This window comes from Seriola aureovittata, chromosome 19 (genome assembly GCF_021018895.1).
Source record: "Seriola aureovittata isolate HTS-2021-v1 ecotype China chromosome 19, ASM2101889v1, whole genome shotgun sequence".
Lineage (NCBI taxonomy): Eukaryota > Metazoa > Chordata > Actinopteri > Carangiformes > Carangidae > Seriola > Seriola aureovittata.
Window position 1 is genome coordinate 13,656,120 of NC_079382.1, and position 27,042 is coordinate 13,683,161.

The following is a 27,042-nucleotide window of genomic DNA, read 5'->3' on the forward strand; positions in this document are numbered from 1 at the left end:
GGGGTATGATGCGTCATTTCCTATTTTTAACACCTGAATTAACATTTAATATCGCTGTTGTTTGAGATGCCATCTCTGTAGCCCATAATTGCAGTTCTTATGCTAACTAGATCAGTTTAATATTTTAAACCAAACTGATCAGCCTTAAAGACCTGATACACCTCTTATAATTTTTGGGAATTTCAGCTTTCACATTTTCACTTCTGTCTGCCTCAATTTCCTCCCACTTACAACAGACCAGGAGAAGATTTCTGCTAAAGCACAACCATAGGTCACCTCACCATGAGATAATTTGCATTTCTGCATCCTCGCCACTCTTCTAAATGCAGCTTATTTAGCACCACTAACTGCATTTTGTTCACTCTCCTTCCATTGTTACTGCTACTCATCACTCTCATGACTCCAATTCTTCTGAATAACATGTGAAACTTTTTCCCACATGACCCAACTAACTAAATTGGCGTTTTGCCAATTATGACAAAATGGTTTTCATTTGTTAAAAAAAAAGAATTTATTTTCCATATCAGCGAACTGCTTAAAGCATGAATTGTTTCAACTTAAATTAAAATAACTTCCGTTTAAAATGTAAACTTCTCTCAAGCAGCCACACCCACAATTGGATTCATTCTCTGAGGAGTTATTTTACTCTTAATCAAACTTCAGACAATCTGAACAGTTGAAAACCTCTTACATCAGGTAAAGAAATACAGTTTGCTTCACTTCAGGGCAACAGGGGAAAACTGAGTGTCCTTGTAAAGGTTGGATTTACTATAAATAAAGCATATTGTATAACATTTCTTCTCAGCTGGCCATAGCCTTTTACACAGCTAAATATTTATGTCAGTTTTCAATCATCCACAAAATTGCATAACGTCAAAATCATTTCTAAAATGTTTGGTTGTGTCTCCAACAGGGTAGACAGGGACAACATTGAGTAAATGGATTTTTCCTCTTGTACCGAATGGCCCTCTTGATGTGAACGTTGATTTTTTCAACATGTTCCTGAGTTCTACACACATTGGACTCGATATTATTGATCATGGATCCCTGCTCCTCCACCAGCATGGCCATGTTCAAGAACAGTTCATGAACGTCCTTCATCCTGGCCTCCAGCTCCACTAGTTCCTTGTGTCTGCCTTTCATCTCACACATTGCCCACCGGTGTGAGCGTGTACCTTGTGCCTGCAGACTCTGGGACAGCTCAGTCCATCCTTCACCCCCTTTGTCCACCAGCACGTCCAGCTGCTCATCATTGATGTCAGACCCCATAATGGAGGCCTGCCTCTGGATCCTCCCCCGACATGTGCTCCTCTGCTTCTCTTCGGCCTTATTGTAGTCACTCATGGCAGTGTGGAAGGCTTGGGTCAGTGTGTCATACTGAACACGGGCTATGCGGCCAACAGCTGAATTGCGACCTTCTTTCTCCTCCAGCTGGCTGCTCTCCTTACCTAGAGCCTGCAGGCGGATGTACACAGCCTCCCCACGTTGCTGGATCGCCCTGGCGATGGAGTCCGAGTCCTTTTTGAGTAGGGTGAGGCGTCGCACAGAAGTCCCAAAGCGTTCATTGTGTGTGCTCAGACGCTCAACTTCTAAGCGGAGCAAGGAGATCTCCTTGCGTAGAGAGTGGGCCTCCTTCAGGATCTTGTCAATAGCTGAGGAGTTCTCAAACACCACTGCCTGTTGAGACAGAGTCATTTTGTCTCCATCATAGTCCTCATCATAGTCCTCCTGCTCCTCACTAATGGTCTGCAGCCTCTCCAGCATGTCCCGCATTCTGCCTGAGAGACCAGTGTAAAACAACATGTTGGTTATTGGACTCATTTCTATTCCAGCTTTTGATTAGCTTCATCAGGTTTAACACTTAAAATGCATAACTCCCTCACAGCCAGGGAACATAGAAGTTGGCATTAAACATTGTGGTAACAGGGCTTAAATATACAGTCTACTGGCTGATTGTATGCATAAGTCACTATTATAAAATCTACTGAAACTGCTACACACAAAGACTGGTCAGTTTTACCTGCAGTAGGATTTCTTTCTTTGGTGGCAAACAATGACAGCTGTCACACCTCAGTGGAATGTTGTCATTTAAACCAGGAACAAGGAAGACACTATCTTGTTGAAAAATAGACACATCTTTTGAAAGTGTGGTTATGGCAGAAGACATATGCGATATATGTTTATATATCCGAGTTGTTCTCAGTACCTTTGTTTTGTCAATCTCATGCTGGACAAAACTTTCAATATTTGGTGTGGTTTGCCTACACCTTTGTCACTGACCCCGTCATACACTCTCAGTTTTTTACACAGAAAATCCATTTCCTCATTCTTTATACTGGTAAAAGTTAATGAAACTATTTTAAAAGCTGTCCCAATATATGATAAAACAATTAAACTTTTTTTTTACTTTAACTATGATTGAATCATTCCTAACATTTCAAGCTGCCTGGGCAGTGTAGCATTAATTAAGTCCTATCAATTATCCACTTGTCTCCAGCTGCCTCTGCCACACCAAAATCAATCAAATGTTATTTAGTTGTCAAATTAAAATATCTTACCTGATGTGACTGGCTTCCGCAATACCAGACACAATCCTTCAGTCTTTCTCACTCTCATTTATTTGGTCCAAGGCCGAGGTTAAGCATGTATTTGTTCTGAAGCTGGCTGTCTACTGGGTGTTCACCATGTGTGTGTGACTGCCGCCCCCTTCCACTCCCAGGTGACAGCCTTCCCTTTGTGACACTCGGTACTTCCTTGAAGAGAAATGTACCCCCCCCAAAGTTTCTTGTCACTTCAGGAAGCAAGATACAGGGTCAGTTAAGTAAGACGACATTCCTTTCAAATTATGCATCCAGAACAAGTGCTCATGAGAAATTTAGTTTGGAAATCTGAGGAATTTAACTATTTGACAGTGCACCACTTTATCAATGCAAAACAAGCTGCCACATGTTGGTTTGAGCGATGTCATTTGTGTGTGTGGATGTATGTTTTGGGGTCATTGAGGACCCTGGATGATTTAGGAGACAAAGGACCTAGAAAATGCCAGGGCTCATATATATTAATTATCATAATCAACATTTTTAGCAGTACCCCTGGTGTGACTGTGTATCAGCATTTTCTTAATTTAAGTTCTCACTTAAATTAAGAAAATGCATTAATGTATACCAAAGATTAAAACTCTTTAAGTCTTTATTTTCATGCATTGATGTAGATTTAAACAAGAATAAACGCACTTGTATTTTAATACAGTTGTTTATGTTATATACAAGTCACCATGAGAATAAAGACAAAAATAAGACATTATACATTGTCATAAAAAGGCAGTGAAAAGTATGATGATATACATCACAACACATCAACAGTGTGATCTCTGCGTAATATCAAGAGTGATAATAAATCTTTAGACAAAATGCTGTTAGTTACCAGTATCCTTAGAAAATAACGGAGGACAAAATGAATAGTTTCTATCAACCCATGAATTTCATAATTTATATATACAGTAATGCAGAAAATATTATCATCTGCATCACACCTCAGTCATGGGGGATGAATTTGGATTTGAGATACCTGTCTCAAACCTTTCACAAAAATACTACAGACATCAAAGGATTACTTAAATATAATTTTTAAATATTTTACATGATAGCTGTGTTTGTCTCTCAATCTTGATTTAACCTTTTTTTTTCCAATCTTTATTTTACTTCCTGGAAAAAACTTATTATACATTTACTCTACAGGCTATATTGGCAAATACTTACTGATAAGCACAAGTACATAACGTGTTTAATTTCCTTAGGGTCTCCCTCTTTTCCTTCTCTGGACAGCACTTTGCATATTTTCCCATCACTCTACCCATCTCTGTACTGTACAATCATTAGTCGATGCATGGGAAACAGCTGCAAAACATCTTTTTAAATGGGTTGTTCCTATCATGGCGCTTGGCCCTGCCAAGTTTGACGAGGGCATCCTGTATGTGTTCATCAGTTTTCTGAACGTTAGTTTGGATGGAGTTCAGCATGGGGCCCTGCTCTTCCACCAACATGGCAATGTCCAGGAAAATCTCATGGATGCCACTGATACGGGTCTCCAGGTCCACCAACTCCTGGTGACGTTTCTCAATCTGGGACAGAGCTGATCGAGCTGTTTTACCTTCAGCCACCACGTTGTCGTTAAAGATGTACCACTGACCTTTCTCTATCATCTCATCCAGCTGCTCTCCTGTGACCTCACGTCCCACTATTTCCATCTGCCTCTGGATCTGGGCTTTACAGTTCTCCCGATGGCTCATCTCAGCCTCATTATAGTCAAACATGGCATCACGGAAACCATTGCTAAGGCAAGCATACTGGGTTCTGGCAATACGTGTGATGGCAGAATTTGAACCATGCGCCTCCTCTAGCTTGTGGGCTGTGCCATCCATGGCCTGCAGGCGTGCTAGAACATCCTCAGCCCGAGCCTTTATATCAGCACCAATGGCGTTAGAGTCCTTTTTGATAGTGCTCATGGTGGTGACGCCCTGGAGCATGCGCGAGTTCTGCTCACGGAGCCTTTTTACCTCCAGGCGGATGAGTTGGATCTCTCTGTGGATATCTTGTGACTGGGAAAAGACCTCCACCAGAGCAGGGCTGTTGTCAAACACTACTGCCTCATGGGGCAACTCCTCCTCCAGGTCCACATTACTGAAGGAGTCGGAGACAGTGAACTCTTCATACTCCATCGGCTCCACATGGCTGCTGGACATTTCCTGTAGGTGGCTCAGTCTGTCCCTCATGGTTAGGCTGCAGAGCAAGAGAAGATTTGGTTTAGGTTGTGAAGATGATTTTCTCTGTCTGTTTATCTTTCTTCTAACACACATTGGCAAACATGGCTCATTAAAAGCTGGAATTGATTTAACTTTTCGCCATATAAAGGTTGAGAAAACTAAATCAAAGAAAGATACAGATTACATTCACAAAACAACTCTCTAATTTGCAAGCTTAAACATATCCAGTGTCTAATTTAAGCTGCTGTGCCTGTTCAAAAGTATTTTCCTTCTTCCTTCAGATAAAATCCACCCAGTACCAGTCACTGGTCTAACAGGTTCTCCAAAGAATAGTCCAAGGTGTTGCTTCTCACCAAACTAGTTCTTTTAACTTGCGATCAGTCTGACGTCTTTATCCAGACATTCATTTTAGCTCTTCAACTCTAACTAGGGCATCAGATTCTGAACGTCCGACAGTTATGTCTTGGAGTTTGGGGAATAGTCTAAAGAAGACATTTCAAATGTGAAATAAGGAGGCTGGTGACATCATTAGAAGTAATTTCTAAGGCTATTAGACCAAAGGTTCACAAATTTCAGGAAATCTTTTGGCTAATAATCTTAGCTGTGTGTGCCTTATACAGTTCCTTATGTTGAAATATACTGAATAAAATATTGGAATTGACAAATTCTGACATACACAGAATCATGTCAACAGGTTGGACATCATTGTTCTAGACTATTACAATACTTTATACTCCTCCAAAAACACTCATCATTTTATAGTTAGAATTAATCAGATGATCTGTAACTATTTTATCTCATGGTTAAAATATTTAAGGTAAATGTAACAGGTAACACCTAGTCATTTTGTCAATACCTTAAGGCTTTATGAGACAATTCATGATACAAATGGTAAAAAACGTATATAAAAACCATGTATATCTATTTTGAAGAAATTTATTTAGGAGAAATCACAATGGTATGTTTTTCCCAAAACCATGGCTAACTTATTGTTTAAATCATCAGCTTTTTTCTCCTCTACAGTGTAGCTATCAACACATCAACATCATGATTTAAAAAAAAAAAAAAATAACATTTATAACATTTCCTGTATCAACAGCGGGCTGAAATGATGTCAAACCTACTTATATTCATTCATGATTGCAGGACTAAAGGAAAGACCTTTACCTGTTTTGCTTTGATGTCCACAGATATCACACGCTGTCCTTTAATGTAAGGTGGCCGCGGTGCCACAGCACCATCCTAGAGATCTGAAGTCGACTGCTCTGGGCCGTGAGCACAAACAAAGGGCCCAGATGCGTAATGCAGCTATCTTTGGAGCCAAAGCTCGTTTTCCACCGTGGTTTTGTTAGGGTGATGTATTGCGCCACGCCATGCAACTGTAAGGATGTGACTTCAGGAATGAGGCCCGGTCGGTTTGGCCTGGCAGTGACGCTGCATCTTAGGAGAGTCAATTGAACAGCCTGGGGTGTGTAAAGCAAGTGATTGACAATTTAAACTAGTATGCCATATCCTAACCTTTTCCTGGGGTAGAATAAAACAAGAAGTTATTAATTAGCTCACTATATGTGTTTTTTGACGGGGATCTCTCTGCTTATTTATCACAATGACAACATATGTAAATCACTGGCCACTGCGTCTTTGTCCTGCGGGATAAAGTCGCCGTGAAAGAGTGTATGTTCGAGTGCAGCTGGCCGTGATACCTGACGGTGCCGGAGTAGAGAGAGACAAGGTGGTGCTGTGATGTCAACATTTTCGCAGCCACGCCCTAATGACTTCTACTAGAATAGATCAACACAGAGCTACAGACACGCCAATGTTTTACCAGCTTCTTTGTCCCTGATTAGATCGAACACTTATATATGCCCCCATTATATATGCCCCCAGCACACTGTAAACAAGAATTATAATTGCTGCAAGTGTACTAGTTTCACATTAATCACCGTTTGTCTAAACACAATGCATCAAATATTATTTTAGGTAATTTTAAAATACACCTAGTTGATTCAAGTACTGGTACTCATGAAGGCTATAATGTTAAGTTTTTGTTGAAACTGTTTTAGAGAGGTGTTGATAGCCTGCCCTTACTGATATTAAGGGGGTGGACAAAATAACAGAAACACCTATCCCTATAATGCAATACAATTCTACGACACCACAAACTGCAGCCTCCAAAATGACCATAAAATTGAATCGACACCTCTCTAGAACAGCAAAAACTGAACATTATAACCTTCATGAAGAGATGTTGTATTACTGTATTAGTTTTATCTGGGTGTACCTAATACACGGATTAAGGATTAACTTTTGTTCTCTTTTCATGTGAATATACACCTACAGAAATAACTAATTCTAATTCCCTTATTTATAATCAACGACACAGGTTTGGTTTTATATCTTGGTACGGACACTTTTTGCCAGATGACCACTTGTTCTATGTCTCTTTTTTCTTATTCATATGCATACATGTGGGCACACACACACACATAAACACACATACATTTATTTGAAGTAAACATGTTGATTTTGTATTTCTTAGATTTTAAAGATATTTTGCATTTTGTAAATGAATAGAAATCTTGACGTAACAGATTTTCAAGAAAATGTTACAAGACTATAAATGTATAAACTCTGGTAGGTGGTGAGATACCTGAAACCTTTACTGTCAGGTTGTTGTAGGTGTGTGTTTTGCTATCTCTGCATTCATAAAGAGAGAAATAGGTTAATATGATTGAATTATTTATTTATTTATTTATCTTTATTTTTTAGGAAGGGTGGTTGGATACAGGTTTGGGGTTGGAGAGTAAGGAGGTGAGGGAAGTGGGTGCTGTTTGGACTCCATGGTGTTGAGGGCCTTTGTAGGTTCTGTGTCGTTGTTCTGCTGGCTTTGATCACCAGCCTCCAGGGAAGTAGACCAAGCTTTCAGTCATTCGCGCAATTTGCATGATTAATAAATGCCATGAAAAGTCAAATCAGGTCAATTTTATTTATATATCCCAACATCAAAAATCGAAAATTTGCCTTAGGGGCCTTTGCAGATACCCTCTGTCCTTAGGACCTCAAATTGAAAAAGGAAAAACTCGTAAAATTAATGCCGCCTACATTGTATGTCTATGGGTCCATCCCCCCGACCTTCAGCCCCTCACTCTCCCTTTTTTGTGTTACTTCTCATCATACTGGGGAATGTAAAAGTATGGAGTTTGTCAGTGCCACAATATGACCCCAGGCCTATAGGTCAAAGTTGGAAATAAAAACCATACGCTCTTTAGAAAGGTCATAGTCCTAAATGAATATAGGTCATATTTTGAACCCAAATGTCCTGGCTTGAACTGACCCCTCTGTGTCAAATTATCACGTGACTGCGCGTGCTGGTGCAGCTTTCGTCCTGTAAAATTGCTGCTTTCACGTGTAGCTCTGATTTAAAAATTCAATACTCCCAGGGAATTTGGAATATTTGAAGCAAGCTTTCCAAGTAGTTAGCAAGTAACGTTAAGGCAGGGAAGAGAGATGCGCACTACTCATGTAATTGATACTGAGATCAAAACACTATCGAAATGTTGCTGAACAATCTTAAGAACGTGACATGCACGTTTTCTGCACTCAGAACGTCACATGGATGTTATCTTAGAGCGCCTCTCTCTGTGTGGTATGTATGGGGTTGTTCATGAGTTCAAACCCTGCGAATGTTCACATTTCCGACTGTCCCTGAAGTAAGCGCACCTCCACCAGAACCCTGTCGCCTCCCAAACTTTCTTTTGGTTCCTCCCGGAGGTAGACTTCCTCACCGGCTACGGCAAGAGAAACAAACAGAAGAAAAACTTAAAGGCCACATAAAAAACACCAAAAGAAGTTATCATGAAGTTGTCTATGATTCGCAGTGCTTGTAGCAGTCTTCGGATACATCCAAGAAGCAGGGTCAGCGGCTTGTCGCGGAGATGCTTACCCGTTGGTCCTGCCAGCAGCCGGTTGATCCTCCGGGCAGCGAGCGACGCTGCCAGCCGCGGTACGAACCCGAAACTGGCTGACCACTTTGGGAATCAGTCCCGGAAGGAAGATGGGTTTGAATGCGACAGTTCTTTGAGGTAAAACAGAAATATGTGCGGTTAAATATATGCGCACAAACATCACTCAATTACCGTTGTCTATATGTGATTAATATTACTATTATTGTTATTTTACTGAAAATAAGACTGTCGAGTAACATTTTTTTCAAATGATAAGCGGTGGTCGGTATTTCCTGTCTCACCGGCGTTTTAGCGCTTGGCTAGCAGCCAGCTCTGCACGTGTCCCCGGCAACATCAGAGGGTCTGCAGCCAGCTGATGTAACTTTACTCCGATGTTGCCAAACACACGATGCGAAAATGTGCCTGAATTTGTAGGGAACTGCGCTAACACACATTGGTGAATGGGTGGTGCTGACGAGTTTTACTGAAACGTTATTTGACTTGTTTACTCCACTAACATCATTGTATGTGTTTTGCATACGTTTTAATGTAATTTGTTTTGTATGTGGTTGCTTGAGTTGGACTTAATCTAGTTCATGTTTACATTTGAAAATAGTAAAGTGCACAGTAGGATGGCCAATGGGTGCAACTGGTTGCATGTTACCATTTATTTAGAGGATTTATTGTTTATAGGGATCCCACAGTGTACAACAGCCTAATTTCACTATTCATTTTATTTAAATATTAAAATTGGAAGAACTTTAGAACTTTTATATTCTAATTTACAAATATGTGTTTCATGTTCTCCCCACAGTTAGCCCACAATTACAGTAGTTTTAAATGCTGTCCACTTTTGTGTTGGCTCTTTGCCCTAATGTATGTGTTTGACTTGAATTTATTTTCAAACCCTGTGTGCCATCGCTAACCAGCTTGTTTTCTCTCACAGAGAAGTGGTTCAGAGTACTAAGGAGGCAATGGTGGCTCTGCAGAGAAGAAATCCATCAATCCAACCTTTGTTAGCCATTGTCCAGGTATTTTAAACCTCAAACCTGAGAGCAAAGAATAGTGTAAAGACAGTTTACCTTGACAGAGCTGTGTTGTGCTGGTCATATTGAGACATTAAGCCTACTTTACCCCAATTTACCTTTGGCCTAACCTAGGGTTATTTGTTTTTGTTGAAGCTATTGAACATGTAATGTCAGGTCGGTGTGTTTTTCTCATTGTGCTGATTTGATCTCAAAGGCAGGTGAAGATGACAGCTTGTTGGAGATCAATAAGAAAATGGCAGGAAAAGTAATTCTCCCTCTCTTGCTGTTTTTAGTAATTTTGCACATTTTGTCGTGTTGACAATCTGCGCAACGATTCAAACAGTTCAAAATCTGTTTGTCTATATGTCCACAGATTGGGTTGAACATTACTCAGATTTGTCTGGCAAAGGAGTGCAGTGAAGATGAAGTAAGTGAAACTGGCTCATACAAACTTTTCCTCGCCCGTTTTTGTTTAGCAAGTCGGTGCATGATTTGCCATTCCCCCTGGCAGTTTGTCAATACTACATGTGATCACAATGGTTATGTTAAAAGTCAAGGTAATCAGAGCCTCACAAGCTTTATTTCATTAAATCATTACTTAACTGTAAGTCAGTATTTCTCCACTGTTACATGACAAATCCTTCATTTTCTAACTCATGTTCTCCTTAGGTTCTGTTTTTTTTTTTTTTTTTTTTACTTTAATGCTATTTTCCATCAGATTATAACTGGAAATAGGAATCACTCTGTCTGCTGTGGCTCTCTTCGCCCAGCTGGAAGCTGACTCTTGATGCATACAGAAAGCGGAAACTGCTGGGAATAGCTCAGGAATTTCAGCTGACAGTGGAAGATTTACATTACAATTCCTGACCTTTGGAGGACTCTGCTGCTCTACTGATCTACTGCTCTACTTTCACACACCTTTCCTCTCGTTTTTCAAAATATTTCTCGTTCTCTCTCTCTTTCTCTCCTCTTTTTCTCATTCACTCAGGGATTTACATCTTTTTTCTTTGCTTGGTCAGCAGCACATACGTGTTAAATCTGATGGTGCAAATTCTCTTTCATTGTCCCTCTCTTCCCTTGTTTTTAATCAATTTACTGTGTTCTTTAAAGAACAAAGGTCCTTTACTTGAAGACATGTAGATCTCATGTGAAAAGTAAATTATTATTATTTTTTTTTTATCTGTGTGTGCATGTAGATTGTGGAGGAGGTGTTGAAGCTGAATGAGGACCCCAGGGTGCATGGTGTCTACCTCCACCTTCCTCCGCTTGCACTCACGACTCGAGTGCTCGATACTCTCAAACCTGAAAAGGACATAGACGGGTAAAAATCATATTTGGTCATAAAGCGACTTATTATAATACCTGAGTGTTCTGTTGTCACATAGAAAGACATAATAGTGAAGAGTATATCATGTCCAAATAGCACATACTGATTATACAGTCCTAACTGTACACATTTGTGTTAGGTTGCCTGCCTTAAAAACTGTATTTTTATATTGTGTGTGTGTGTGTGTGTGTGTGTGTGTGTGTGTGTGTGTGTGTGTGTGTGTGTGTGTGTGTGTGTGTGTGTATATATATATATATATATATTCAGCTGCTGGGCAGGTAGAGTGCACCAGCAGTGTATATTTCCTTGTCCATGCAGAGATAAATGCATTTACTCTCGTGATGCTTTAAATTTCTGCCCAAATCGGAAAGGGCTGCACTGAATTAAGTGAATGAGAAAATTAGCAAGGCGCCCTTCACAATCATCATGAATTGAAGAGAATTGGTTCAGCTTAGGACACATGTGGAAGGCACATTCATACAAATTTGTTTAGGTTGTCCTTTTGAAAAACTGAAATATGCAATATGGTGCTTTTGATTTAATACAACAAGCTAAATTTATGAAGTTGTTTTTTTAAATGACTTTTTAGTGCATTATAATACATATTATAAAATGTTATTCAACAGTGTTAGCCTTACCATTAAGTCATAAATCATGTGTACATGGTGCGTATCCATTTTTTGAATAGTTTTTTTATGATGGTATTTGACACTGTTACCCATAGCAGTTCAAATAATTTTAATACTTAGACCAGTAAAAAGTGACTAGATTTCAGGGAGAAGAATAATTAATTGATTTTGACATATTGTATATTTATGTCCATTTTGTCCTGTAATAGGATATCAGATTTGAATATGGGCCGTTTGGTACGAGGAGACTTGAGCAAAGGCTTCGTGTCACCCGTAGCCAGCGCTATCCTGGATCTGCTGGAGAAACACGGTGAGTTTCTTTGAAAGGAATTGGGTCCCATGTTCGGTTGCTTGTGAATTCTGTGGGCTATACTGTAACTCATGAAAATTATCTCAATCATGACAAGTTAAGGACAAACTATACAAACACTTTGATATGCAAACGGGTGACAAATTAAAGGAAAAACCAACATAAAGTGTCTTAGTAAGGTGATCAGCCACCACATGCTGCCAGAACAGCTTCAGTGCTCCTTGGCATTGATTCTCCAAGTCTCTGAACTGTATAGAGGGGTGAACACTATTCTTCCAAAGGATATTCCCTCATCATGTGTTTTAATGGTGGTGATGGTGGAGAGCATATTCTAACACACTGGTCCCGTATGTGTTCATGTTGAGTTGAGATCTGCGAGGGCCATATCATATGATTTACATTATATTCATTCACAAGAAACCATTCAGTGATCCCACGTGCCCTATGGATGGGGGCATTGTCATCCTGTTTCTTCCGTCTGTATGTAGCTGTAACTGTAATCACATTAGCTTCTGCAGGGACTCTTTAGAGTCATCACAGCACGGAAAACACAGCTGTAGCTGATAAAAAAAAATAATGAGTTAGTTTGATTAAGGTGAGCTACAGTAACAGCAGGCACTGGCAATCTGTTTTATTGTGGCCCACCAAAACCTTCTCGTTACTATTTTTAGTATCTACAGCTGTGTTAACCCAGCTATGGCACTGTCACTGTGTCCCAAATGGATAGTATAAATTAATTCTAATTGTCTAACCTGCCTCGTATCAGTCCAGGCTGGTGGTGGTGGTGGTGGTGTAATGTTGTGGGGAATGTTTTCTTTTTGCACAGTTTACTATTTTTCCAAAGAGTTTATATTTTATTGTATTTTTTCCAGTGTGGACACCCTATTTAAGCTACTTGATTACACCTAATGAGAATATGTAAAAAAGACTTAGGCATAGCTAATGTGTAAAAAATAAAGTTGAAGATGAAGAAAAGCAAAAATGTCATGATGTCAATGAGAATGTTGAGCTAAGGTACAAACTACTTCTAAAATATATTTTGGGAATTACTGAGGGTCCTGAAACTCCAGCGCATCAAAAAGATATCAACACTGGGACACACAAGAAAATGGCTGACTCACCAGGTTACCTACTGAACTAGGGACCAGTTTGAGACACATGCTGGGGTTCAGAGGGTAGGGATCAAAGGTCAGATGTGTGTGGGGTCACAGTTATTTTGAGTATCACTGATGCAACTAGTAAAGATTCACCAACTTGATGCAGTTTTTCAGCACACATGATGTCTTGTAAAGTGATACAGTTGCAGCAGTATATCGGGTGATACATTTCTTAATATAAGTCTACCATTAACTTTAAAGGACTAATTGTCATCCATGTCCAGATGGTCAGCGTTTAAATACTAACCATGAACACTTGAGCTTGACAGTAAGTGAAATGTAGAAGTGCTTGATGAATGAAGTGAGATGATGTCCTAACCTTGAATGAAAACATTTCTACAGATGCTCCTTTGGAAGGAAAAACAGTGTTGTTGGTTGGAGGAGAAGGACCCCTTGGCTTGGCCCTGCAGTGCCTGATAGAGAGAAGTGGAATGGTTGCTCTCAAGAGTAACTGGAACCCTAAAAGCCTACAGAGACAGGTGTGTTTGTATGTATGTGTGTGTGTGAGCATTTCATCATCATTTCTGCCGTCTTCCTTCTCATCACTTCTTCATCCAAAATAGTATTTAAGCACCATTCTCATCTGGCCTCCTGTTGGCCTGAAAGGTGACTGTAAAAAGTTTGAAGCTTAGTCCTTGAAAGAGCAGAGTGTTTGGTGGGGTCCCTTACTGTTAATGCTATTGTTTTATAACTGAAACTCTGTTATTATTCAGTAGCACCAGTTAAAGTATGTGCAGTTTTATTGGGTGACCACATGGGGTCAGTCTCCACATTGTTATAAAATGTTATCAGTTGTAACAGAGCTAAAGCAAACAATTTTGCCACTTGAAAGCTTTTTTTTTTTTTTTTTTTTTTTCTTTTTTACTGATGAATCACATTTTTCTGGAGAGGTTTTTCTGGTGGATGTGCCATACACATAACACACACATCTTCTACACTCTTGAATACATAATTTTCTTCACTTTTGTTTTTGTCTATTGTCTAGGTGATGCAGGCTGATGCTGTGGTCCTGTTAGAGGAAGGGAATATGGATGTTCCACCCACCTGGTTTAGACCAGGGGCTGCTGTCATTCGCTGTGTGCCCACTCTTGAGTCAGGTATTGTTGAATGTATTGTGACAATCAGTTTGCGTGGGTTTGAGCTGTAGTGAGAAAGAAATACCACTTAACCTCTTGGCATCGCACCCTTGTCTGTTGCATGGGTTTTAAACCATCTATTTAAATTTCTTGAATCCTGTTTCCTGCTCTCCTTTCGGGAAGCATTCAGCGAGATTATGGATGATTAATATCCAAATAATCTAAAGACATAGTTTTTTGTTTCTCGTGTTTTGTTTTTCATGTGCATTAATCTTGCTGTTTTTTCATTTAGGTGAACATGCCCTTGAGATGTCCTCAAAGTCTGGGTTAGGGTACCTCACAGCAGCCTACAGAGCACAGGTGCATCTCTTTGTTCCGTCTCCACATCTCACCCCATTTGCCTAATATCTTCTGTCTTTATTGTTCTCCACCTTGTTCTCACAAGATTTATTTCCTCTGCTCATCAACTAGAATGTGGTTCATAGTTGCAGTCGGTGGATCCAGGAGCAGCAGTACCGACCCTGGCGACTGCGTAGCCTCAAACTACAGCCCCTGATGCCTGTACCAAGGTATAGACCACTGTCTGTGAGGGACTGTTAGAAGTTTCACTACATCTACCTGGATGTACACAACATTCAAATGTCATATGAATAAGGTTGAGTGTGGTGTATAACTGGAGGCATTGACCATACAGTATATTACATGTTTTAAAATTAAATGATCTGAATGATTTGTCATGTTTTCTGTGTTTGTCAGTGATATAGAGATTTCCAGAGCTCAGATACCCAAGCCAGTGGACCAGCTGGCTCAGGAGGTTGGTTTGCTGCCAGAAGAGCTTGAAGCCTATGGCAGGAGCAAAGCTAAGGTCCGACTTTCCCTGTTAGAACGCCTTCACACACAGCCTGATGGGAAATATATACTGGTTGCTGGGTGAGTGTCACTTCTTCAGTGCTCTCTAGGGCTTAAATTTGTGATGTAATAGAAATGAGCTATACTGGTTCTCCAATGGCAAGTAACCACCCTAGCCATACTTATTTTATGGCATTACCTCAAAGTGTTACTTTGGAAACATTTTGTGACTTGTTTCTGAATAATGGTTTGTAGTTCATATGTATCAACAGTTGACTGTGGTTATGGCATTAACGCACATAAATTGATTAATTCATCATTATCCACACCAAAAAGAAATGACATTCAAAAAATGTCCTGTGTTTTCTGTATGTCTAGTATAACTCCCACCCCACTGGGCGAAGGTAAAAGCACAGTGACCATTGGCCTAGTCCAGGCTCTGTCTGCTCATCTTAAGCTCAACTCCTTCGCCTGTCTTCGACAGCCTTCCCAGGGACCCACCTTTGGGGTTAAAGGTCAGAAATGAATACTTCCATATCCTGTCTGAAAAGTTTGCTTTCACCTCTCTGGGCTCTCTGCTTGTCTCTTGGCTGCATTATTATACAATATAGTAAGAAAACTATTACAAGAATAACAACTGCAGTCATAATCTTGAAGGAGTTGTATTTTTCATGTTTGAAAAGATTTTCAGTGTTTTCAAATGGTGGATGTTATTATTCACCCAAGGCCAGAGACTGGCGCCTAAAGCAGCAGTTAGGAATGTATCAATAACTGTGTGATAAGCTATCTTTGTCAGTGTGAGGCCAGCATTTCATACCATGCTACATTTTGTGCCGGGGTGGAATAGTTCACCAAGAGTCCACCACTCAGCATTCCTCCTTTGTGTGTCCTTGTCCTGTTGTCTGCCTCTGACTGTGCTACCACTTCTTTGTGCCTAGGGGGAGCTGCAGGAGGGGGATATGCCCAGGTCATTCCTATGGAGGAGGTAAGACACACAGACAGACTCACAGTGCTCCCTACCAGGATTAGCACATGCTTCAAAGACTCGAGACGTGCAGGGACTCCCATCAGTTTGCACAAAGCACACACATGTGCACACTCACAACCCCTGGAGCTGTAGCATAACATTGCCTGTGACCAAATGCACTGTCCATAAAGATGGAGAGGGAGGGGTGAGAGGGGGGAGGCAAGGAGAAAAGGAGAGGCGTTTCAAAGCTCCAGACTCCTTTTCTCATATCAAAACACCAGCTTTTTTTTTTAGCATTTTCCTTTTACCTCTCCATCTTCTCACTGCACTAGTGTAAAAAGATATCATGTTTCGTTTAGCTTTAAGTTGAAGGGCTCATACCAGACAGAGAAAATAATATTCTTAAAGGGGACCAAGGGGACAAAGTCAAAACTATGAGAGGATTATTTTGTTTGAAGCCACATTTATCATGTGATACCATATTGACAGCCTTTTAACCCTCATTGTGAGAGGTTTTATTTCCACTGACCATTCCCACCATGCTTACCACTACATTACTGTAATGGTGCCTTGAGTCCTTGTGTTTTTGTGTCTAATCCCTTCACCTCTGTTTGTTCTTTCATTTTCCTCTCATCTTGCCCTTCAGTTTAACCTCCATCTGACTGGTGACATTCATGCCATCACAGCTGCCAATAACCTGGTGGCAGCAGCCATTGATGCCAGGATGCTCCACGAGGCGACGCAATCAGACAAGGTGACTGTGTGATGATGTCACTCAGTAATAACTTATTCTTACACCACACTCCAAGTGTTTGACTTGGACGCTAATACAATGACAGTCCTGATTGCACAAAATAGTGTCGGTGATTTGCTATTGAGATTAATTACATTACTAAACATATTAAGATGCTGCGGATAGCTGTATATGACTAGTTCTTAGTGCTCCACACCAGTGAACCTCCCTATGTGTGCATTTTACAATCTTATTATTGATATATATATATTATGTATATATATATTATGTTATATATATTATGTCACAAAATATTCACAGAGAGGCATAAAACATGTGTCACAGAGACAATTAATATTAACCAATACATGTAATCTCTTTTGGTATGATTGTGTATTTAATGTGATGCATTCTATTCAAGAACTTAATTTAATTTTCCTTCAAGATGAAATTATATGTACTTTACATGCATTATGTAATGTATTACTTTGTCTTATACCCCCAAGGCTCTGTTTAATAGGCTGGTCCCTTCAGTGAATGGAGTCCGAAGATTTTCTCCCATTCAGATCTCAAGGCTACATGTAAGTATTAGTACTGCAGTGCTAAAATCACAGGTGTCAACCACAGTTACTAACGAGCAAGATTGTTGTGTTAATTTCTTATTTTAAAAAATGCTTTTGTCCACTATGTGACCTCAGTGAGCCTGTCTAAAATGCCCACCCCCACCCCTTCATATCCTCATCTTCAAATATTTGTTTATGTCTCATGAAACTCCTGTCTGTTCACATGACTGTAAGTAATGTTATTTTATTTATTGTTGATGAAGAATGCCTGCTATCAATTCTTAACAGATAAAATACAAATTCCTTTCTTCTATATACATAGAAGGGAAAAGTTTGAACATAAGTCACCTCAATGTTTTCTTCTCTTGTTGGATAAAGGTCCCTGGAATGAGAAGTTAAAAGGACTATAAAATATTTATTGGTCTTAATGGACAGAGTGAGAGATAGAGTTGTGGTTTTAAACAGAGCTCTCCCAATGAACCTTTTGAACCTGACAGTGAGTTGATTGCTTCATAGTCATTTAGTGTTGATTTATTTTTACATGCTTGGATGATACTGCGCATCCAGATAATAAGGACGTAACATAAATACTACTATTTTGATTTAAAATGTTAAAGTGTAGAAATAGTGAAATTATCAGAAGATGGCAAGTAAACCACTGCATCTAGCATTTGTGCCACAGCTTGGGCAGAAATCTGGAGACAGATGGAATCAAAACCAAAAACTGCACTTAACTATCACTTCTCCAGAAAACACTTTAGAGATGATCCCCTAATCTTCCTTTGCTCTTCAATTCCAGCGCCTTGGCATCAATAAAACAGACCCAGCATCTCTCACACAAGAGGAAGTCAGCACCTTTGTCCGTCTTGACCTTGACCCTTCCAAGATCACCTGGCAGAGAGGTATCTCTAGAAGTATAGGAATTCACAACAAGATCAGCTGACTTAACGCTGAAGGGAAACAATGTCTGAAATGTAGGATTCCTTTTTACCTTTTGTCACTCCTCTTCACAATTTATGTAATTTTGCATAAAGCAATTTTACTCAATATAAAGCTTTATTTGCAACTTAAAACATGTTCAAACTACAGATTGTAGAATCCAGTATAAATTTTGTTGTTGCATTGACAATATTACTTACTTACCAATCAGCGTGACATGTTGTATATAAGCAGAATTGTTATATGGTATCAACTAAATAGGTGCAAACTGACGCTTGTACAGAGCAGCCAGTCTAATTTTCTGCAAACACGATGTCATATTCTTGATCTATACCGATATCATGGCTATTGGACAAATCTAATATACTGTAACCAAAGACAAACATGACACAGCCCAGTCAGTCCCTTAGTGAACCATGCCTGAGGAATGTCACATGCAGTCTTCAATTAGAAAAAATATTTTCTTTTGAATAAAGTCAATTCTACAATAAGTATTGTAGAATATCAGAATTCTTATCAGTGAAAATTGACATTGATAGCTCTTTGTGAACTTTTATTTATATTGATTTAACGCATCTTATGTAGAAGTTTTGCAGTTATCAGTCGGGATGATAAATGTGGGTATGGTATGAGCGGGAACAGCCACCTTGGTGGTAGCTGTGTTGGTTTAATGTTGTTAGTGAGAACAGCCAGCCGGGTGCTGCTATGACTGATGTGGTATTTACTCCAGGGGCTCCAGAGGGCATTCTAAAGAGACGAACCCTGGAGATTAAAAACAGATTTACCGCTTAATGTTGTGTGGGTGTGACCGCATGTCTCATGTGTCCATGAGACAAACCGTGTTTTTTCGCTTTCGCTTTTGTTTTATCAAACCAGCATGAGAATAATGTTTGACTATTGTGGTTTCCTGGCTGGTTGTAACAACAGAGTAGCCACAGAGCAACAGATTTCTAGCTAAATTATCAGAGAATACGCCAAGTGCTGAGTGAAGAAAGTTTTAAGTAGCAAATCCCTTGTAGCATAAGCACTTTCCGTATGTCAACACCTACTCACAATAGCAGATAAGATTCTCTGCCTTTGTCAGTTATTGGCTTTATATGTGTGGAAGCCTGTGGATGTACATTTCCATCTATTTAACAACTTGTGGAAATTGATTTTTAAAGTCTGTCAGATTCAAGCTGCTAAATCTTATGTGTGCCTGGTGCATCAGATCAAGTTATATTTACTACTTTAATTTAAAGCTCATGTGTCTTTAGTGGATGTTATGATAGTTTAACTACAAAAACAAGTGTTATAAACTTTAATTCAATGATTTTATGAGGAATTTGCAGGAAATAAAACAGATTTTTTGTCTTTGTTTTCAGTTGTTGATACAAATGACCGTTTCTTGAGGAAGATCACAGTTGGACAGGCGAGCACTGAAAAAGGACAGATCAGAGAAGTATGCAGCATTTATGCCTTTACAAACTGAGTATGCAAGCTGTGTCAGATTTGGACTGAGGCATCCATAAGTTAATTATAATATTATATAATATAATATTCACTCACACTGATCTCACTGCAGTTACCATTGCAGAGGCTTTCCTGGTGGGTGTCATTAATATGAGTGGAAAATTATTTTCAAGCAGCTGTACTGTAAAACGATGAGTGTCTAAAAACATTCTCTCACGCACACACACACACACACTGCTCTCAGTTCCCCTCTCCTCTGTCCATGATAAAGCCCAGATGTATTTCACCCACATGTCTGTAATGACAGCTAAATGAAATCCTGTAAATAAACACTTCACCTCAATGGGAAGCAAGCAGGCCTAAGTGAAAGCAAATGTTTAAAGAAGGGGAAAAACGACACACCCACCCCCCCCCCCCCCCCCCCCCCCCCCCACACACACACACACACACACACACACACACACACACACACACACACACACACACCTGGAGCAACCTCTAAGCTAGTTCAGCATATGCTTACATTTACCACCATCAGTTCATCCACTCTGTTTCCCTTTCATTCCTGAGTCCTCCACCTTCCTCCAGTGCTGGATACACTATAGCCCCTCAGGGTATTATCACTGGGAGTGGGAATAGAAATGTTGTGTTCCTTGGTGGATTGATGTGGTTTAAGTTATGTTTCTTTTTTTGGCATGGAATGGAGACTTCTTTGGTTTTCCATACTCTTCCCTGTGGGTAGCTCTCATTCCCTTGTTTTCTCTCATTTCTCTCAGTCTCTCTCCTTCTGTTATTTTGACATAAATAAATAGAGAAAATCACACAAAAAATCAATTAAAAATGTTTATAGTTTAATACCCCCACCCCTCCGAAAGTCATCATGTGATAGATCTGGTGACTATAATGTCTAGTTTATCTTTCGTCTGCCAGTGTGGAAAGTTGACATTCTTTCCACATAGTGTGATCACTACAGCAATGTGGTCTGGAGAGTTACTCAGGGGTCAGACATTTAATTTAATTTATTTTATTTTGAAATTGCTTTGCATCATATGTGCTTTCACATGATCTCCCACAGTAACAGCCATGGAACTATAGAATTTCTGCTTCTCTATGTGATAGTTGTTAAAATCAGATTTTATTTTTATTTTTATTTTTTTAGATCCACCAGCTGCAGTGGCCACTGTGCAAAAACTTCAAGTTGTTTTCCTTGTGGTTTGCATTGTGTATGATTGTGTGATTTCTCACACTCCAGACTGGTTTCGACATTGCAGTGGCCAGCGAGATCATGGCCATCCTGGCTCTGGCAGACAGCCTGGAGGACATGAAAAACAGACTGGCGCGCATGGTGGTGGGGACCAGCCGCTCTGGACAGCCTGTCACCACAGAGGACCTGGTGTGTATTATTGTGTGGTCTTTTCATTCAGGGAGTGTGGGAAATTTAACTCTGGCAATGTCACAGTTGGCTTATCATCACTACATCTCAGAATTTCTACAAAGAAAATATTGAGTCCGCTCCACTTTTGTCTTTTAATAGTTCAGATAAATAAAGATGCAGAAAGAAGTGTGAAGATTTGGTGTGTTATGCTTTGAGCTCAACTACATTTTTGATAGTGAAAATTGTAGCATAGTATATGTTGGTTGGAAATTTTCCAAACCAGGGAGATAAGGGTAGTTTGAGTAGTTTTCGTTAAATCCCACTTAACAATAAAAGTATGTTGGCAGAAAGAGATAGATAGACAAAACACACAAGAGCTATACAGAGTAACAAAGACACAGACAGTGATTAGGATAAATCTTCTTCAGACAGAATTCGTTTTTCTGTGTGTGTACAAAAACACCTCAATTACCATCATTCAGTCTCTACTGTCCTTTCTGCAATTTTCTGACAAACCTTTAGCTTAGAAATTCCTCATTTCCCCCCTTGCTCCAAACACACTACAGTACCACTTCCTCCTTTCAAAACAACATCTAATCTAGGTGTAACCTGTGATTAAGATGTTAGTCAGACTTTAAGCACCTACCAGATCCATCTGTGGGGTCAGCTGGCTGTGGTTTCCCACAGAAAGCTGCAGCCTGTGTTGTTTCAGAGCTGCACAGGAGGATCCCCTATAAAGTTACATTAGTCTGGTTAGTCAGGATGCAAAAACATTACCACACTTCAAGAGCCAGACCCAGTGGGAATATGGTGTATGACTGTGTGTACACTATATGTGTGTAAGTGTGCCCAGATTGCTGACAAGGAATATTTTGGGATGCAAGCTTTCTCAGGACAGAGACCTACCAATGGACTGTGCTGCCATTTATCATCTATAACCATTTGAGCTTTCATTGTATCAGTATCAGTATCAGTTCTTTGAATTAATGAGGTTAATTTTTTGTCTGAATCTTGATGACCTGGTTTCGTTTCCAACCACCGCCCTCATTATTCTTTCTTCCTCCCTGTCAGGGTGTGAGTGGAGCTCTGGCGGTGTTAATGAAAGATGCCATCAAGCCCACGTTGATGCAGACTCTTGAGGTGAGACACGCACATAACCCCACTTAAACAGTCATTATCCCGCTCAACTTATCGTCTTCTGGGGAATACGTTGTAGAATAAATAGGCTGCCAGTCCTCAGGGAAATGGAAAGCGTGCACTAAACCTACCTCCACCTCCGCTGTCAGAGAAAAGAAAGAAGCACTCCACTGAGAGCTTTTAAGAACGGCGGATAGATTGACCTTTTCCTCCCATGGCTCTTTATCTTAATAGCAGTTTAGCAGTGTGCAGAGGGCAGGTGGAGCCCTGAGACAAGAGGCCACCCGCTCCAGATTCATATAACTGTCCTAAGGAAACAGTTTAATTTGGGTGTGACGACTTATACCATAACTCACACACAAGCACATAACCAGTTCTTGTATTTGCACAAACGTACACATACACATAATTGACCCTGGGGTGTCCCTGTACTAGAGGGAAAACATCCAACCCTCAAGGTCTGATGGATGGAGAAATGGAGGGGGGGTGGAGTTTTTGCAAGGTTATGGCATAAACAGACAACACCCCTAACATCTCGTCTGCTTTTTATTATAGCAGGAGCCTCATTAATGGAAGCACCAAGTTTATGAACTACTGGCCCATTTGCTAACTTAACTAAGGGATGAGAATGTGGGCTTCAAAATAATCCATCATCTGGTCAGCAGCCTTAAATAAGAGATATTAACTGATGTGCAATTTATGGACCATGTAATTGATCGAGAAGCTAATGTTAATAATGAAAAGACATTATTTTTGCATCATGTTTTTTGTAAATGTTGTCATAATCCTTTATGAACACAGCATTATTGTTTCAAAATGCTTTAAGATTCTTTCATTATTTTAAGGATTTATCTGTAGAAATAGTCTAAGTGTTACAAACAATCTTTTTCTCACTTTTGAGACACTGCTTATTATTTACTCACTCAACATAGTGTTTGACTGGTTCCCAAATTGGGGGCCAGTTTACAATACCTACAATGTTAGCACGCCTCTGATAACAGCTTTGTCATTCTTTTGTTGTTGTAGGGCTATTTTTCATTTGTTTGTTCTTTGTTGGTTTTGAAGAGAAAGCTTGATTACATGGCTATTGGGTGGGTGAAATAAATAGAGTGACCCAGATTGAGTGTTTTCAAGGGTGTAGAGGGGGCGGAGGATTGCATTCAGCAGAGATTTAGTTACTTTATGTTTTTTCGGAGGAAGCATTGCGGCCCTGTTGTGTAAAACTGTTTCCTGTGTGGGTTTCCTGTGATTTTGGTCAGGGAACTAGTATCGGGACCAACGGGGCCTCAGAGCTCCATGAGAATTTTCCATCAAGCTTGACCGCCTGTGCTCTTTCTGCCCTATTCGCTTGTGACTGTGTGTGTTGAACGGACACAGATGAGAATGGAGTTGGCATATGGAAGCTGGTGTGTTTGTGTGTGCATTTCTGTGTTCTTCCAGATGAGACAGGGTTTGGAGGAGACATAGCACAAGAGGGAAAGGGATAGTTTTTGAACCCAAACCCCTGTGTACGTGTCTATTAAGCAGACCTCAATCATTCTGTACGTCTTTCAAACATCCTGTCTATGTGGAGTTTCACAGAACCACGGCATGCATCTTTCCTGGGGAGAGGGAGTAGAGCATAGTCTAGACAGTCCAGGCTGTGACTACAGGCTTTAAGGCGCGAGTCCTTGTACTCGCTGAAAATCTTGGCTGGGAATATTTTATTAGTGTGGCACTCTTCTGCAGCTGGTATAATGGACAGCACTGGAGATCCCCTAGAGGAGGAAATAGTGAAATCTCCATCTTCCTGTTATTGTTCATCTCTTTTCCGAGTCTTCATTATCCTCTTGTCCACCAATTGAAGAGGTGACAATTTTTCATTTATTTCCACTGTCATCACCCTGTTGTGCCTTATTTATGTCCTGAGTCGCTTTCCCTCATGTACGGATGTGGAAAGAGTGAAACGTGTATGGGATGAAGTTAAAGTTCACTAGTGGAAATCCACGTAATGGAATGACGTGTGTTGTCTTTCCATTGGAATAGAGAAAACTTATTGAATGCGTAATGATACTATAAGGATGTTTTTTTTGTCATTATCTGGTGCCATCTTTCCTTTGTTTTTTTTGTTTTGTTCGCCTCTGTTTTTTTTTTTTTTTTTTTTTACATGTTCCGTCTTTCATACAGTTAGATGCTGCTGTAATCTGGACCTCTACTTTACATAGACAAATATACGAGTGGCAGCATTTGACAGAGTCCTGTTAAAATGGTTGATTTACTCCCCCAATGGGAGGCTGTTTATGCAGGCAGAGGGAGAGGTATGCAAACAAAAGCTTAGAAAATCACGCAAGGCCTTCCCGTCCTTCCTCTTTCCTCCTTCTCAAGGAATTCACAGACAACGTAACAATGGGTCAGTTGCCCCCCTCCCATTTTCTTCTTGAACAGTTTTCTCCGTAATTTCCCTTTTTTCTCATGAGTGCAGCGCAAGGATTGTGATCTTGAAGGGAAGACCAACCGTATTCTTTGAAGCCTTGCCTTGTGTAAGCTGGTTGTACCATGTAAAATATCTTTGAATAAAAACACAAGCTCCAACAGTAGAGACACACACAGCGGCCGTAAGAACTAAACAGCTGACTTATCTAAGGTGGAGAATGTGGTGCATAGTACACATCACATGACACATGAAAGTATAAATGTGAAAAAATAAATAACTTATTTATGTTCTTCAGATAAAAATGGAAATACATTTGCCACAGTATAAGTCAAAAATGTCTGAAAGAGTTGTCATTATTGCAATTTATCGTTCCTTTTTTTAATACAACATTTCTAAGTTTTTGAGAAGTCTATTCAAAGAAACTGTGTCATATAGAAATCCTCCCTTTTACATTTGAATGTGTATATTCGATATTTCTATCTCAGTATTAACTCGAATATCAGCTGTATGCCACCCCACAATTATAGGAGGTCTATTATTGATCCATGATTGAACTCTGAACCACATACTTTCTGGGCAGAAAATGTATTAATACTGAACAGCCTTCTTTAATGAGAGCCTTTAATATAAGACCCGGGTGAACAGTGAAACCAACACTCAGGTTCTGTCTAAAGAAGGACATTAAGATTCACCAACAGTTTAACCCCGTACTCCTAACACATGTCCATATATATATTCAATTCAGTTCAATTCAAGAAACCTTATCTCCAGGGGGCAATTTAAAGGACACATAGAGTAGACATTAAAAAACACACAAATACACGAAAAGAACACGCAACCAGTGCAAGACAAACTGTTCACATTAAGAAAAACAATGACATGAAGAAGCAACATCAGTGCAAAAAAAACAATCAACAATGGTGCAAAACAAAACCTGTAATATTACAATGAGAATATACTGATATATAGTGCCTCTAACTCCGCCTCTGCTCTACATTATGGAATCTCATAAGATGTCCATATTTCTACCAATGGTTTTTCATCTATTGTGAGATTGAAGTCATCATTTCACATATATGGTAGATAACTTGTGTTATTATCAACATACATGACCAAGAAGTGATTTCTTACATCTACCCAGGAACAAAGCTCTACTTTTAAAAATCACACCTTTTCACATTTACGTCTGTGAATACCGAGCATGTGGAATGTTTATTACATGTATTGCACTTTTCATTGTCACCCTGTTGTGTTCCTGTTCATACTTAGTTCATACGTAGAGTTAGTCACTGTGAATATAAGCTGGAACCAACGGTGCTGGGCCAAGCGTCTGCAAGAAACAGACACCTGCACTAGAAGTGCTCTTGTAGTTTGTGTGTGTGTGTGTGTGTGTGTGTGTCCAGCCCTCAGGGAGTAATACAAAGCAGCAGGGGAAGGAAACCTGGCCCACAGTCAAGCCGCCATGCCAGTCCGGTGCCTCTTAACTTGTGCCTACTGTTTAGACAAACACGATGCCAGCCAAAGTGCATCCACACTTCAATATTTATCCTGGATGTTTGACTGAAAGACGTTGAATTTAGTATGAAAGAGCTGGTTAGTCCTTATTTAACTTTGGTGGGGTAGGTTGCTGTGGGTTACACTGTTTGCTCACCTCCTCCTGTATGTTTGTGTGCCCCTCTTATTGTGACAGGGTACGCCAGTGTTTGTCCACGCCGGGCCCTTTGCCAACATCGCCCATGGCAACTCCTCGGTGCTGGCAGACAAGCTGGCCTTGAAGTTGGTTGGACGGGACGGCTTTGTGGGTAAGAGCACACCATCTGTGCATACAGATCACACACATGAGCTTAGGCAGATGCAAAACCACAAAACTTTTGGGTATTACAGACAACAGAATGTTAACTGCAGAGTCTAGGAGTCCCAGATGTGGAAGGATTTAAGACCTAAGCTTCCTTAGCAAGGCAGATTAAACTAATTTACTATTCTCTCCTGTCATGAACTTCAGCTTGTTCCCCTGCTGTTGCAACCTTTGGTCTGCATTCATCTTAGTTCTGATTCTGGCTCTGTAGTTGACTGCTGTGCTGCTCTGGTGTCCTGCTCCTGCGTAACTTTCTAGGAAACTGGTGGAAAGATTGCATTAAAAAAAAAAAACAGGAGAGAGGAAGGAAGCAGATTGATAATCTTAAGAGCCCCTGGAATGCTTTAGAGTAAACCACACTAATCCCTTCAACGTCAAAGCATACTTGAGCATTTCCACTTTTATCTGTCCATCTGTCCCGCTGCTCTCTTTCTGTCTTCATTTACTTTGGAAACAGAAATATGTTTGGAATGCGTGTTTGTGGGGTCTGTCAGGTGCATTTAATGTACATGCAAATCTCCTCAAG

General features: G+C 40.0%; 3 protein-coding genes across 7 annotated transcripts in view; 1 reads left to right on the forward strand and 2 right to left on the reverse strand.

The window, feature by feature from the left end:
* Positions 1 to 621: 621 nt before the first annotated feature.
* On the reverse strand, positions 622 to 3,847 carry LOC130187192 (syntaxin-11-like). 4 transcript variants are annotated; one of them, XM_056404589.1, is made up of 3 exons: positions 3,759 to 3,847; positions 2,559 to 2,791; positions 622 to 1,778 (listed from the first exon to the last, which is right to left on the reverse strand). In XM_056404589.1, exons 2-3 carry the CDS (start codon positions 2,614 to 2,616, stop codon positions 886 to 888), a joined length of 951 nt encoding a protein of 316 aa, XP_056260564.1. In that variant the 5' UTR covers positions 2,617 to 2,791; positions 3,759 to 3,847; the 3' UTR covers positions 622 to 885. The 4 variants fall into 4 exon arrangements, with proteins under 4 accessions (XP_056260564.1, XP_056260563.1, XP_056260566.1 ...); XM_056404588.1 differs by having other exon boundaries at positions 2,559 to 2,753; positions 3,759 to 3,841; XM_056404591.1 differs by lacking the exon at positions 3,759 to 3,847 and adding an exon at positions 2,021 to 2,115 and having other exon boundaries at positions 2,559 to 2,646.
* A 27-nt stretch (positions 3,848 to 3,874) lies between these two features.
* On the reverse strand, positions 3,875 to 6,638 carry stx11b.1 (syntaxin 11b, tandem duplicate 1). The gene is made up of 2 exons (XM_056404592.1): positions 5,930 to 6,638; positions 3,875 to 4,778 (listed from the first exon to the last, which is right to left on the reverse strand). The coding sequence occupies exon 2, from the start codon at positions 4,769 to 4,771 to the stop codon at positions 3,875 to 3,877; it is 897 nt and encodes a 298-aa protein (XP_056260567.1). The 5' UTR covers positions 4,772 to 4,778; positions 5,930 to 6,638.
* A 1,836-nt stretch (positions 6,639 to 8,474) lies between these two features.
* The window catches only part of mthfd1l (methylenetetrahydrofolate dehydrogenase (NADP+ dependent) 1 like), a 37,672-nt gene continuing 19,104 nt past the window's right edge, over positions 8,475 to 27,042 (forward strand). The window contains exons 1-20 of one of the 2 annotated variants that reach the window (XM_056404506.1): positions 8,475 to 8,844; positions 9,653 to 9,737; positions 9,949 to 9,999; positions 10,108 to 10,161; positions 10,931 to 11,055; positions 11,900 to 12,000; positions 13,500 to 13,636; positions 14,143 to 14,254; positions 14,526 to 14,593; positions 14,705 to 14,802; positions 14,990 to 15,163; positions 15,461 to 15,597; positions 16,021 to 16,067; positions 16,696 to 16,803; positions 17,289 to 17,363; positions 18,145 to 18,247; positions 19,649 to 19,725; positions 20,989 to 21,129; positions 22,183 to 22,251; positions 26,352 to 26,463. In XM_056404506.1, the coding sequence (XP_056260481.1) occupies positions 8,618 to 8,844; positions 9,653 to 9,737; positions 9,949 to 9,999; positions 10,108 to 10,161; positions 10,931 to 11,055; positions 11,900 to 12,000; positions 13,500 to 13,636; positions 14,143 to 14,254; positions 14,526 to 14,593; positions 14,705 to 14,802; positions 14,990 to 15,163; positions 15,461 to 15,597; positions 16,021 to 16,067; positions 16,696 to 16,803; positions 17,289 to 17,363; positions 18,145 to 18,247; positions 19,649 to 19,725; positions 20,989 to 21,129; positions 22,183 to 22,251; positions 26,352 to 26,463 (2,101 nt within the window). In that variant the 5' untranslated portion in view covers positions 8,475 to 8,617. Of the gene's footprint in view, positions 8,845 to 9,652; positions 9,738 to 9,948; positions 10,000 to 10,107; positions 10,162 to 10,930; positions 11,056 to 11,899; positions 12,001 to 13,499; positions 13,637 to 14,142; positions 14,255 to 14,525; positions 14,594 to 14,704; positions 14,803 to 14,989; positions 15,164 to 15,460; positions 15,598 to 16,020; positions 16,068 to 16,695; positions 16,804 to 17,288; positions 17,364 to 18,144; positions 18,248 to 19,648; positions 19,726 to 20,988; positions 21,130 to 22,182; positions 22,252 to 26,128; positions 26,255 to 26,351; positions 26,464 to 27,042 lie in introns of those variants that run through there. The other variant, XM_056404507.1, reaches the window with a different exon arrangement.

Bases quoted from the DNA above. Each gene is read 5' to 3' on its own strand.
- stx11b.1 (XM_056404592.1), bottom strand. From the start codon at position 4,771: ATGAGGGACAGACTGAGCCACCTACAGGAAATGTCCAGCAGCCATGTG.
- LOC130187192 (XM_056404589.1), bottom strand. From the start codon at position 2,616: ATGAGAGTGAGAAAGACTGAAGGATTGTGTCTGGTATTGCGGAAGCCA. The intron at 1,779-2,558 runs GTAAGATATTTT...CTGGTCTCTCAG, and splicing joins GCGGAAGCCAGTCACATCAG to GCAGAATGCGGGACATGCTG.